The 14,391-nt window shown below is 39.8% G+C and overlaps 2 protein-coding genes and 1 long non-coding RNA gene across 3 annotated transcripts; all 3 read right to left on the bottom strand.

Moving 5' to 3' along the window:
- Positions 777 to 1,424, bottom strand: LOC104771253. The gene is made up of 2 exons (XR_764762.1): positions 1,225 to 1,424; positions 777 to 1,015 (listed from the first exon to the last, which is right to left on the bottom strand). It is a non-coding gene; the product is annotated as an uncharacterized LOC104771253 (long non-coding RNA).
- On the bottom strand, positions 1,807 to 4,789 carry LOC104772661 (lysosomal beta glucosidase-like). The gene is made up of 8 exons (XM_010497250.1): positions 4,379 to 4,789; positions 4,002 to 4,206; positions 3,809 to 3,899; positions 3,567 to 3,712; positions 3,243 to 3,486; positions 2,929 to 3,033; positions 2,295 to 2,830; positions 1,807 to 2,202 (listed from the first exon to the last, which is right to left on the bottom strand). Exons 1-8 carry the CDS (start codon positions 4,533 to 4,535, stop codon positions 2,085 to 2,087), a joined length of 1,602 nt encoding a protein of 533 aa, XP_010495552.1. The 5' UTR covers positions 4,536 to 4,789; the 3' UTR covers positions 1,807 to 2,084.
- On the bottom strand, positions 5,299 to 6,864 carry LOC104771252. The gene is made up of 3 exons (XM_010495749.2): positions 6,470 to 6,864; positions 5,768 to 5,815; positions 5,299 to 5,582 (listed from the first exon to the last, which is right to left on the bottom strand). Exons 1-3 carry the CDS (start codon positions 6,668 to 6,670, stop codon positions 5,514 to 5,516), a joined length of 318 nt encoding a protein of 105 aa, XP_010494051.1. The 5' UTR covers positions 6,671 to 6,864; the 3' UTR covers positions 5,299 to 5,513.

Below are 14,391 nucleotides of genomic sequence, written 5' to 3'. Positions count from 1 at the left end.
TCGTTGTTGTTCACCGGAAATGGAACAAGTAAGAGATGTTACTAGAAAAATTAAGAGATGTTACTAGAACAACCTATGTAATTCGTAATTGTTTATTTATCTATTATATTTTCGAGAGGTAATGAATAATAACCACACAAAATTACATTTTAACTATAGAGGATAATATTTAGATAACATAAATATATATTACTCAGTTCAACTAGGTACAACTAAATATATATTTAGATTTGCATTTATATTTAAAATATGAAAATGATAATTGAGGTTTATAAGAATTTCTTTACATATTGAACTATTAAATAACCATGTTTAATCAACAATACAAGAATTTATCACTTTCTAATATATACTAACGTTTTCACATAAAACACTCTTTAAAGTATTAGGAAGACTTAGTAAGTGATCATCTCAAATGAAGCAAAAGAGGTGAAACCCAACCTTTTATGAACATTGTGTTATAAAAACCTTGTATATGCTAATTAATACTGATAAATCTTGTGGTCAACTGCTAATTAATAATTTATATTATAGTCCAACTGGAAATACGAAAAAATGCAAAAGTTCAACTATGAATATGAGAATACAACTGGACAACTATGTATAATTATGTGTATACCAAATAATTTTTTACTAATATCCTGTTGTCTTTGGTTCATTTTACCACATGTATGATGATTTTAAATGAATATCTGCCGCCAAAAAATCTATTTTTTTCGTTTTCACATGATCCATATTTAAACTTATTTTAATAGCTCTAGTACAGTTGCACCAAGTAGTTCAAGTTATACTGAAATTTTCTCAATTGTACCTAAGTGATCTAGTTGTACATAAAACCTCACATTCACCCTAAAATTATATTAACTACAACCAAACAAATCTCTGTCCTTCGTCTCTGTTGCAACTCTTTTATCTTCTGCAAAGACTCCATCTTCTACTCCTTATAGCTTCTAAGTAGATATTATTTCCCATCTATCACTTCATTAAGCTTACCCACTTCTTTTCTCAAACATCTCTACATCAAATACCTTAAGATGTTATTTTACAATAGTATACAATATATATATATATATATATATTTTTTTTTTTTAAATCCATAATGGGTACAGAAGATGCAGTTAACAACGATAAAAAAACTATAAACCAAATGGTTAACAATGGATTGTTATCTAGGTTAAACGTAGACAAAATATCATAGGGTTACATCCAAAAAAATAACCTAACCAATAGTTTCATAGGTTATAAAATCTCAAAATATCAACTCATCTCTAATTAGTCTTAGAATCAGAGTTGGCTTGCAGAAGGTGCAGTTGATGATATGTCTTCAACGTGAGCTTCCTTAGCTTCCTCACTGGGTCGCCTTCTCTTTGCCCTCTTTAGACTGCCAAAATATAAATACAGTCAAAGAGTCTCTTCTGAATTGGTTAATTTGAGCTTTGATAATATTAGTAAGGTTTATTGCTCTGCATATATATAAAAGTCTTTGAATTTCTGCAATACTTAGCCATTTTCTCTTCTGTTATGCAATGGATATTCCTAGTTTTGCGGCTATCTTTTCTGTTCGTCAAAATCTCTTCTTTAGTCTCAGGTTATATGTTTCTTCTCTTACAAAGAAAGCATATTTATTGTTCTCTTGCTTTCTTCACAAGTTTGTGCCTTTTGTCCCGCTAAATGACGTCACTTTTGAGTTTTTATCAGTTGAGATGTGTAGTATGGTTTCTTGTGTTTACCATGATTTTACCATTGCCCACAACGTAAATTTAATTTATTTTCAAGAATGATGGATTGAAGGAAGAGAATAGTCTGTAGAGTGTAAAGAACCTAAATAGAAGAACGTTCCAGTTCAAATACTCAAGAAGTTCCAGGTTGTAATAACTCTGAACATAACATGACACAGATTCAGGATCTCTTTTGCTAGGCCAGAAGAACAAAACTACGTTACAGAAAAGAAAAAAAAAACTCCCAGGATCAGATAACCGAAAGAATTATCTACTCCAAGCTTTCATCTTCTCAGAACTCGGCTTAAGCTACAAAAAGAAAGATACCTCAGAAGTGTCAGATTCTTACCAGTTTATGAAGAGAAATTAAAAAGGAAGTTGAAACTGGTGATGATATCTTGGGAAGAGAAATAGACAAATTGTAGCAGATACAAGGACTGTGATTAAGCAAGGCTTTGTGCTAGTAGCAGAACCTGAGGTTGACCTGTTTGCAACCAAAATAAGGGGCTAAGAATCTTAATCTTGTGTCAGAACACACTGAAACGATGGAACAAGAAGCTGTGTGAAGCATTCTACCTAGCAACAATGCTTTCAACAGATTCGGTTTCAAGACCAGACCAATAAGAAAAGAGTGGGTCATAATGTGAATCTCCATAGCTCATAGGCAACTGCTCTGTGTTTCTGAACCATGTAACAAGAAGTTTTCCACTGAAGCCATGATCCCCAAAAAAAGCATCAGTGATACCTTGTCCTTCTGTTCCTGGTAGCCACGCTGCAACCAATGCCTCAATGGAGGCAACATAAGGTTCCATCACAACCGGTCTGCCTGAAATAACCACAACCACACACTTGACAGCCTGACAAGTGGAGCTAATAATCGCTGGACCGGGCTCCAGCATAGTTAGCTTGTCACTATCTCCAGCTGTCTCTGCATATGTAGGTTCACCAACAGCAACGATTGCATAAGCAAAGTTGTTCGATTTGATGAATTCAGCATCTGGATTTTTGCGGAAGACAACTTCAGTGCTTTGATCAACAGCTGATTTTACAGCGCCAAGAAGTGTAGTCCCTGAATCATAGAAAGACATATTAGTTGCTGAAATGTTCATCAACTATGTCTTTCATCAAAGCTATTTGTTTCACAGCATAAACAGTCACAGACATCTTCCTATCTAAGTCCAGGGATGTCTGTGAAGTTTAAAACACAAACCATATCAATGCCAGCTTGAATTGCAGCTCGGACAGAAGCTGTGTAGTTCGTATGCGGTGGTGTTGAAATCTTATCAACACCTTGCCAATCTGAAATAACAAAACCCTGAACATATCATAGAGATGATAGGTTGGAATTAGAACTCAAAATAACCTCCTCGACCTAAGAATTCACATATGCTCGATAAAAGGTTCTATTGACGACTCTACAAAATACATGGAGAAAGAGCAATATTCATTCAGAATACTGCTAGAACACAGAGTATGTGCATTGAAGTTGTGGTTGTCATTTAAGGAGGAAAAAAGTAGGCAGACCTTAAACTTTAGGGTACCCTTAAGATACCCTGTGATAAGCTCAGTATTTGTATGCATCTTCTCACCATTCCAGCTCGAATATGAAACCATCACTGTAGAAACACCTTTGTATATTGCATCAGCATAAGCAGGCATGTGAACACTAAGAAGACCATGTAAATCAGTCACCGTGTTGTTCTCATTTACTCCTCGGGTTGTCCCACCATCTCCCACGTATTGCTTGGCACATGCTGCAACTTTATCCCTGACAAAACAACACACATGAACGGAAGAACATACTTATGAAAGGCTCATATAACATAAACAAATTAGCAAAAGCTCTACCTGCCACCAACAAATGGAATGCCATGCTTATAGTTGGCAGGAGGCTCTCCTTGTAAACCAAGTATGACATCTGTCATGTCTTCCACAGCTTTGTGATCCTCGCTGTAGCTCTCATAACACCTACCCCATCTGGGATCTCTACAAACCTACAAAAAGAGAGTGAGTAACAACTTTAACAAATGTCCAAAGTACAAAATCTATGAAGTAATTAACTTATAGGATCCAGAATAAAGAAACTTTACTGCAATGCAAGGAGCAAATGTGTATGGAATTCCAGTGGCTCTGACTTCGACTGCAGTAGCTGCTCCAATCCTCTTAACCAGATCAGGATCCCTGTGAAACTAAAATCTATCAGAAAAAGAAATATAGATAGCGTTCATAAAAATAGAGATGGGAAACATGCAAAACCAAATAAACTTTTTAGCTAAAACTTGCCTGGTGGCTCCAAGACCAACATTGTGAGGGAAGATAGTAGCGTTGTAGACATTGTTATGCCCGTGAACCGCATCAATGCCATATATCATAGGAATCCCCAAACGACTCCCTAAAGCTCCCTTCTGATGCTCATTGATCATATCAACCCAATTCTGAGCGGTTGCCTCAGGAAGTGGAGCACTCCCACCACCACTCAATACACTACCTGCAACAGAACAAAGAGACATCTTTTATTTTCAAGTTTCACATATCCGAACACTCAATACCGGGAAAAATGCATTCTATATCTAAACAAGCTAAAATATGGAAGAGAAGAACACAAGAAATAATGAACACAGTAAACAAGAAATTGCAAGGAAGATTAGTTCTTTGCATACCAATGAAGTAATCTCTCATGATGTTAACAGTGGCAACACTTCTATCAATCTGAACCATCTGACCAATCTTCTCTTCCAAAGTCATTCTACCAAACAAATCCTCAACTCGATTAGTCCCTGAATCATAAAAAGACATATTAGTTGCTGAAATGTTCATCAACTATGTCTTTCATCAAAGCTATTTGTGTATCCTGAGGCATTGGTTGTTCATCAACTAAGCCCAATCACCACAATACTACTTCTTTCCTTTGTGTATCATGAAAACAATCGGCGTTCAGTAAAAACTGACACTTTTTAGCTTCAAAGAAGTATACAATTCAATCTCCTCCAAAAAAATCAAAATCAAGAGTAATTAAAGAGATCAGCTAGGAGATCAATATATCGTAAAGATGATTGCTTTTACATCAAAGTATACACCTTTTGAGTAAACTATTCGAATCCAAGCGGCAAAATGTTGAATAGCTTATCAAATCCCATCAAAATTTAGAAATTGCAGCCCTGCAGCCCTGAAACAGAAAAAATCCTAACCAAAGGTTTGAAGAATCACAGTACTAACATCGAAAAGGTTTTTTAATTGATATGAATCTCTCAAGTTCTTTAAGTTCTTCTCCTTTGCATATGTGTTAGCTTCTGCTCTTGCTCATTTCTGCAGAGGGCAATTTAATTAGAGACATACAACCATGGATCTGATGGGTAGTAGTAAATATATAAGGATTAAAGAATACCCGTACTAATTCGATGATCTTTTGTCAGACAAGGAGGAAGTAAACTTCTGATCCAACCTGCAGATAATGTTGGAAGAGTTCATATCTCAAACTAACAATGTAAGTGACTCGAAAAATTAACTAGTTCCTCAACCCACCTCGATAAGTTGGGGAAATCTATTCTCGAGTTCAGCAGTAGCAGCATCAATCTCAGACTTGAGTTGCGTCCTCGATTTTATTCAAGCCAGCAAACGCGGAAAATGTAACTTAGCAACATATCCATTTAGGAGAACTATCACAGATTTATGCTTTTTCAAGTAAGAAACAGCTTTGTTCAAAAACTGAGTACCAAATGATAGTAAATGTTATCCATTTCGATATTTATGCAGAGAAGCAGCGTTGACCACAAGAAAAGGAGGAAAAAAGAATGCTTATGGGAGTGTGCGCTGGTATAGTGGTAGAGCTCCCAAGGCCTCTCGTTCCTTACTTTCCCTCTCAACCTGCAAAGCACAACATGAAGACAGTGATGATGATAAAGACGATGATGGTTTTAATCATTGTTTCGCGGTCTGCAACATATTGATATCAAACGAGCATGCATGTCAAGTCATAGTGCAAGGAGGAATAGAAGATGCTCAAATGACACTAATTGATTTAGAGATAATTTCATCAAAAAGAGACTTACAAGAGCCAGCATGTCCTGAAGATAGCCACGGAATGGGGTCTGCATCGCCTGTAAACATCAAATAAAAAAGTTAAAAAAAAAATCCAAAAGAACAACTTACAGATGCCATTTGCTGTAGCTTAATATTGTAAGTAAACCAAAGCCACTTTCTAAATCATATAAATAGTATAAATGCAAACACCACTTTAAGAAAGTAAAGAGATATAACAAGGAAACAACCTTTTTATCAATCCCAAATTTCAAATAAGCTCTAGCAAAGAAGCAAAAGCAGAGTAAACAAACACAGTAACGAGAGAGAGAGAGAGACGCATAGAATATGCATAAACTAGTTTATAAACATCTAAGCTTCACTATCACAAGAACATTTTTGTAAAGTAATATATTCAAGATGATCTCTAGGTTCAAAAAAACTTTCAACATAAACTCTCCAAACACTATCAGATGACAAAACTGAATCTAGAACTCAATGCGACGTTTGTAGCCTACCATTGAATAAATATTTAAGCTCAATTTTCCTGAGTTTATGTCATCCGTTTTATGGATGATCCATCAGTAGAATCATCAGATTGTCGTTGGAATAGTAAAAACATGTTTCATACAAAAAAGAAGAAACCAATAAATCAATCAAAAATACAAACTTTTAAAAATCAAATCAAAGCGATTAATAGATTCAGACGAAGAAGAAGGCAAAAAATAAAATAACCTCTGATTTGTAGGAGTCGACGAGACGATCTTAAACGGATTCATCACCGGAAGCGGAGGCAAGAGCTTTGTCGAGGACTCGATGCTAAGGGAGATCAGAGAGGAATCTGGGAGCGATGAGATAATCGAATCGGCGTGGATCTCAATGGAGCCATGAACCGAAACGGACCGAGTTAGGGCATGTTTGCTCTCCGTCGACATTAGAACAAACCCTCTTTTTTTTTTTTTTTTTTTGTCTCTCTTTCAGGTGGTGAAGAAGAGAAGAGTGTCTCTGCTTATTATTCATTCTTATAAACCAAAATCTAGTCACTGAACAAATCTGTCCAAAAACACCTAATGAATCAATTTAAGCATAGATGAGTTTTTTGGATTTTTTTAAAAAATTCACCTCTAGATCTGTAACAAGAATATGATTTCTTATGTTTGGATGCTATGATTTTTTGTCGAAGAAAGATGAATCAATTAGAAAGAATTAATCTGGTCTTTTTCCAACCAAATTTAATTAGAAATGACATAAAACGTAATAAAATACACAACTCAGGCATAGAATTAATTTGTAAACTTTTATGTGTTATTCTAGTAAGTCGAAAATCTCAACGTGTTAGTCTAGTAATAAACCTACTTTTATGTAATACTAGCAATTGACCCGCGCTACGCGCAGGAGTTAGATGAAAGTTTATTTGGGGTTTTGTTGTGTGTATTATTTTTTGGTTATGTAAATTCATCTTATGTCTATTTTTGTATTTTATTTGGTTGCTTATGTTGTTTGTTGGATAATTTTTTAAAAAAATAAGTTTTGCAGTAAGTATAATTTAGTGTATTTTATTTCTTTTTAAAATTTGAGATCATCTTCTGTGTTTTTTAAATGTTTTTAAATAATTATGATGAGAAGTTAACATTGTGTACCTAAAGTTGTTGTTTTGTTGTAGTTGTTAGATTAATGTATTATTATTTGTCCTTTTGTCATTGCCTAGTGTTTGTTGGATTAATGTATTATTATTTCTCATTTTGTCATTGCCTAGTATTTGACCTGTGCTTAGCGGGGGAGTTTGATTAGAGTGTGATATGTGTTTTTTTTGTGGATATTTATAAAGTGTTTTGTTATTTTCTCTTTATATTTTGGTTGCTATTTTTTAATGTTTTTTTTAATTGTCATTTTGGCTTTATTGCTTGCTTTTTTGCATTAAGTATAATCTACTATGTAGTTTTACATTTTTATTTTATATTAGTTGTGTTTAGTTTAAATTTGCTTTTGTTATTCAGTTATTTAAATTGCATAGTTGTAGATTATGATGTATAAGTTGATTTCTGGATGTAATTGTTTTTTTGTTCCTGTTATCCGTTTGTCTTTTTTGTGATTGTGTTACAAAGTTTATAAGTTAGTAATTTTTTATAAGGTTTTTAATTTACTCTGATTTGCTCTTTTTGTCGTTTTTTTGTGGATTTACTCTGATTTGCTCTTTTTGTCGTTTTTTGTGGATTTCTGTTTGCGTATGCATTGATTCTGAAATACTACTGGTTCTGCTGTTTTTTGCTACAGGGAGCCTTGGCTTTTGCTCGATTTCATTTACTAATCTTTTTTTAGCGTCTCTTTTATGGTTTGTTAGTGTCTGTATCTCTTACCTTTTTTTTTTTTTAGTTTGGTGATAGATGTGTCAACAGGTGCCAAATTAGGTTTACTTTGTTTTAGTTTCGTTACCTTCATCATGTTTTATTTTTCTTAATTCTCCTGTTTTGATTGGTCTTCCCTTTTGTACTTTTGCGACCTTGCTTTTGTTTACTGTATTTTTCTTTGAAGTTGTTCTTTGTGCATAACAATTTTATATCTTATAGATAAACACCATTTTGCTAATATCTTTATCCTCGTGTTCATAGTTGTTCGTAATATCTGTTGACTTATGTTGGAATGCTGCGCTATTGTTTTTAATAAGTTGTTTCCAATTTCGTTGTATTTTCAATTGTTTGAGATTGGACACACTGACATAACATTTGAATAAAAAAAACTTGTAAAGAACTCTTACATTGGAAATATAGGTCATTATTAAAGGATGATAACATTCATAAACCATATTGTCCATCGTTTAGCTAAATGAAGAAGACAAATTTGACCATTTGTTTGTAGTAGTAGCTGAAACGACCGACCTTTTTTTTTTTTTTAATAAATAAATAATAAATATAATATAGTAAAATAAACTACAACTAGTGGTCCCATACCCACTAGCCACCTAACCACAACACATTCAACAGCGGAAAATAACCATCTAATATCCAATAATAATCCAATAATAAAATATAACCATAACTCCAACATAAACAATATCCAAACATCAAGAATCAAAGAACCAGCAACCTAACAATGTTCTAATGTCCCAATTCTAGCAACCTAGCAATGCCAGACAACATCAAACCGAGTCCCTAGAACATCCTCCTCTTCATTGCCTGGATTCCACGATCACACTTTGCCTTTACCTGCACCACAAACACATATTGCAATGCATGAGTATTTTATAAACACTCAGTAAGGCAATCCTCCCATCTACTGGGCTATACACACAAGCAATAGAGTATCAATCACCATCACACAACAATCAACAACAACGAATAACAAACCAGGACTTAGCATCGACCGACGCCACACATGCATCGACCGATGCCAAATGGGGAAGCATCGGTCGACACAGAAGCTGCATCGACCGATGCAAGTGTAACTTGCATCGACCGATACCCAGTCTGCATCGACCGACGCATGCTTGACGTAACACGAAAACCCTAGAGTTTTACGCGCCGTCCTCGCACTTGCATCGACCGATGCAAGATATGCATCGATCGACACAACGTCGAGCACCGTGATTTCCCTGAAGCTACTCGCCGGATCTTCATTCCTACAACCACAAAACTCGATCCTAAGCCACAAGAAAGCTTCCTAACGTCCCTAGCAACGATCTAACAAGCCTAACATCACACAACAAGCAGATTAAAGAATCCTCTAGTTTAGATAAGCCATGGTCATGCACTTACCTTTGCCACAGAAGAACTAAGCCTCAAACAAACAAGAACAAGCCTCTAGGAAGCTCCTACAATGATCCCAGCTACAGATCTCATCAAGAAACGCCTCAAATCTCAAGAAATCACCAAGAACCCTCAATAACTCTTTCTCCCTTCTCTTTTCTCTCAAAAACGGCCACACACGTCTAATGAGACAAAAGCCACGACCCTAAGGGTTTTCCCTTTCTTTTCTGACCAAAACGCAGCGTTTGACTTAAGTCAAAACGCAGAGAATTGAACCAGCATCGACCGATGCTACTACTGCATCGATCGATGCACACCCTAAACCGGGATTCCGGTTCGCGGGTGTTACAATTCTCCCCCACCAAACTGGATTCGTCCTCGAATCCCGAACAACCATCAACCAAGGACTCCCGTGCAACCGTCTCCACGGCCCGCACTCCTCCGACTGATCTACAGAAGGTCACCTCTAGGCGATAGACTCACGCTCCAGGCGTCATTTTCTCTCGACTTTTGAACTTTCCTTTACTCATAGGCCTAAAGCATGAGTTTTTATTGGCTCCTCATCGGGCCAAGATCCGCATGCCATAATATATATAAGGAGAAGTCCAAACTCGTCTCTCGGGTTGCCACCCTACAGCGCGTCCCCGGATCGTCATCCGAAGTCGATATACCAACCATACTCCCGAGCCACAAAGTCTCTGAATATGGCAGTACTAGGAGAACCTAAGTCCCCCAAGAGTCGCGAGCAAACGATTCTGAACACGTCTGAGTCCTATCCCTATCCAGGTTTCCTTCCCGTGGCTCGCGTAAAAACATCTCAATGTCCTACCAACCACATATCCCCTCACCGGGATACCCCATGACCACACAAGGATCATATACACGCCACAAGGGCCGCCACAAAGGCCAACAAAATATCCTCACGAGGACCGCCACCAAGGCCAAAAAAATGTCCTAAAAAGGACCGCCACCAAGGCCACTCGTCCCCAAAGGACCGTCACAAAGACCGTCTGTCCCGAAGGACCGTCACAAAGACCATCTGTCCCGAAGGACCGTCACAAAGACACTCTGGCTAAACAGCCCGCCACAAAGGCCAACAATTGGCTAAAAGCCCGCCACAAAGGCCACACAATTGGCTAAAAGCCCGCCACTAAGGCCACACACACTGTCTAAAAAGACCGCCACACACATGCACCCTGACTCGAAAGTCCGCCACAAAGGCCACAAAGCCCCTCCGAGGCTTCCCACCGCTAAAATGGACAAATTCTAACTCCCGTAAAACTTTCCATATTTAGCACTTTCCATTTTTGGAAACTTTCCACTTTTGGAAACTTCTCTTCACAACCCCGCCTCACGGAAACTTTGTACCCCAAACACCACCTCATCTTGTTACTGAGTCGCACAACCAACCACCCCAAGCGACCGAGTAACAAGAGAGATGGGCTGGAATACTCCATTCCCGCTCCAGCCACGGATTACAGATGGGACCAGGCTAAACAAGCTCAAGTCGCGGCTTGCTTCTCATACCACTTCTTGAACCTTGCCTTCATCTTTGCCTCAGGCTCCCAAGTCTGCTCCTCAACACCATCACAGTCCCACAGGACTCTCATCAAAGGAATCTTCTTCTTCCGAAGTTCCTTGATCCTCCTCTCGAGAACCCTCACTGGTCTCGCCTCCAAAGTCATGTTAGGCTGAAGATCCTCAGGAATCTTAGCCAACACCTCCTCTCCCTCACGGAGACACTTCCGCAACATAGACACATGGAAAACCTTATGGAATGCACGCATCACCTCAGGTAACTCCAATCTATATGCCACTGGTCCAACCCGCTCAATCACTCTGAATGGACCCATATACCTCGGACTCAACTTAGTCTCTGACAATGACCTGTTCGGACCTTGCAACATGGCCATCTTGAGGTACACTCTGTCTCCTACCTGAAACTCAAGATCTCTCCTCCTCCTATCAGCATAACTCCTCTGCCTATCCTGAGCCTCCTTCATGTTCAGCTTGAGAACCCGAATCTTCTCTGAGGTCTCCTGAACAAAACTAGCACCAAACATGCTCCTCTCCCCCACCTGAGTCCAGCATAATGGTGTACGACATGGTCTCCCATACAAAGCCTCATAAGGAGCCATCTTAATACTCGCCTGATAACTGTTGTTGTAAGCAAACTCTACCAGGTTCAGGTGATCTGCCCAATGGCCACCCCAATCCAACACACACATCCTCAGCAAATCCTCCAGCGTCTGGATCGTCCTCTCAGACTGTCCATCTGTCTGGGGGTGATAAGCTGTACTCATATGCCCCTTAGTGCCCATCTCTGTTTGAAATGCCTTCCAGAACACTGAAGTGAACTTAGAATCTCTGTCAGACACAATGCTCGCTAGCACCCCATGCAATCTGACTATCTCTCTCACATACTTCTTAGCCAAGACCGCTGCTCCATCAGTCTTCTTAATGGCGAGAAAATGTGCTGACTTAGTCAACCGGTCCACAATGACCCAAATAGCATCAAAGGTCCGTGACACTGGCAATCCTACCACAAAATCCATGGTGATCATATCCCACTTCCACTCAGGAATGGGTAAACTCTTCAGTAAACCGCCAGGAACCTGATGCTCAGCCTTCACTAGCTGACACACATCACACCTCGAAACCCAACTAGCTACATCCTTCTTCATCCCGACCCAATGATAGTACCTCTTGAGATCACGGTACATCTTAGTCGCTCCTGGATGAATGGACAACTTGCTCGCATGAGCCTCTCTCAGAATCTCCTGTCTCAACTCCTCATCCTTGGGCACACAAACCCGACCGTGCACCAAGATAGTACCATTATCTGAGACCTGATACTCTGAATCCACATCCTTAGAGGCATTCACCAGCCCCAAATCCTTCTCCTGAGCCAACCGCACTCTACTCAGAAGATCTGCTCTATCTACTGCTTCCAAACCCAACGGTTCCTGTGAAACAGCACATAAGCTCAACGCACTGATCTCCCCTACCAGAGACTCCATCTCCTGCTCCTGAGCCGAAGCTACCCTCTTCCGACTCAGAGCATCTGCAACCGTGTTAGCCTTTCCAGGATGATAGGCTATCTCCAAATCATAATCTGCCACAAGCTCCATCCACCGCCTCTGTCTCAAATTCAGCTCAGGCTGAGTGAATATATACTTCAGGCTCTTATGATCTGTAAACACCTGTACCTTTGCACCATAAAGATAAGACCTCCAAATCTTCAGGGCAAAAACTACCGCACCCATCTCCAAATCATGAGTAGGATAGTTGCCTTCATGCACCCGCAACTGCCGCGAAGCATAAGCAATCACCTTCCCATGCTGCATCAGAACACAACCCAACCCAACTCTAGATGCATCTGTATAAACCACATAGGGTTCTCCCTGCTCAGGCAAAGCCAACACTGGCGCAGTAGTCAACATCTCCTTCAGGCTTGCAAAGCCTTCCTCACACTCTTCTGACCAGACAAAAGGAACATCCTTCCCTGTCAACTTAGTCATAGGACGTGCTCTGCTTGCAAACCCCTGCACAAATCTCCTGTAGTAACCTGCCAATCCAAGGAAACTCCTGATCTCTGTGGCATTCTGCGGTCTAGGCCAATCTCTGATAGCCTGAATCTTCTCTGGATCTACAGAAACCCCCTCTGCAGAAACAATGTGACCCAGAAAGCCCATCTCACGCTGCCAAAAACTACACTTGCTCAACTTGGCAAACAACTTCTGCTCCCGCAGCTTCTCCATAACTGCCCTCAAATGCACTGCATGCTCCTCAGGACTCTTAGAATAGACCAGGATATCGTCGATGAAAATGATGACAGATACATCCAGAAACTCCTGAAACACACTGTTCATCAATCTCATAAACGCTGCTGGCGCGTTAGTCAATCCGAAGGGCATCACCACAAACTCATAGTGCCCATATCTCGTCCTGAAAGCAGTCTTCCTCACATCTGCCTCATCTATCGGTATCTGATGATAACCCGACGCCAGATCTACCTTGGAGAACCAAGTAGCACCCCTCAACTGATCCAACAACTCATCGATCCTAGGAAGAGGATACTTGTTCTTCACAGTGACCCGGTTCAAACCCCGATAATCAATACACAACCTGAAACTCCCATCCTTCTTCTTCACAAACAACACCGGCGCTCCCCACGGTGATACACTAGGACGGATGAATCCCTTACTCAACAAATCTTCTAGCTGCTTCTTCAGCTCTGCCATCTCTGCTGGAGCCATTCTGTAAGGAGCCTTGGATAACGGTGTCGTCCCCGGTTCCAGTTCAATGGTAAAAGGATCCGACCGAGATGGTGGTAATCCCTGCAAAGACTGAAACACATCCTCAAACTCTTCCACTACTGGAATACCGCTAACCGTAGACTTCCCCACTGACTCTGGCATAGATATAGTAACCAGATAAGCCTCACGGCCCTTCTCGATCATCTTCCCAGCCTGAATGGCTGAGATCACGAGACTCCCCGAAGTCGGTCTAATACCCTGAAAAACCAACTTCCCTCCTGAACGCTCAAACTCCACTCTACCCCGATGGCAATCCAAATGCACCCTATGCCGATGCAACCAATCCATCCCGAGAATAACATCATACAGCTCCACTGGACTGATAAGCAAATCTGCTGGCCACGACTCTCCTGCGATCTGAATATCAATTCCTCTAGCTCGTCCAATCACTCTCAGGAACTCGCCTCCCGCAACCCTGACAACTCCTGCACGCTCTCCAGAATCCCCGCTGATCCCCGCACACTCTGCACACTCCGGAGTAATGAAGCTATGCGAAGCTCCAGAATCAAACATAACATGGGACTTAAACCCGCCCACCAACAAGGTCCCTACACAAACCTCATGTGTTGAGAACCTAACACTTTATCACAGGAA

The sequence above is a fragment of the Camelina sativa genome, chromosome 20 (genome assembly GCF_000633955.1).
Source record: "Camelina sativa cultivar DH55 chromosome 20, Cs, whole genome shotgun sequence".
Lineage (NCBI taxonomy): Eukaryota > Viridiplantae > Streptophyta > Magnoliopsida > Brassicales > Brassicaceae > Camelina > Camelina sativa.
This window is presented reverse-complemented; position numbering and strand designations above follow the sequence as displayed.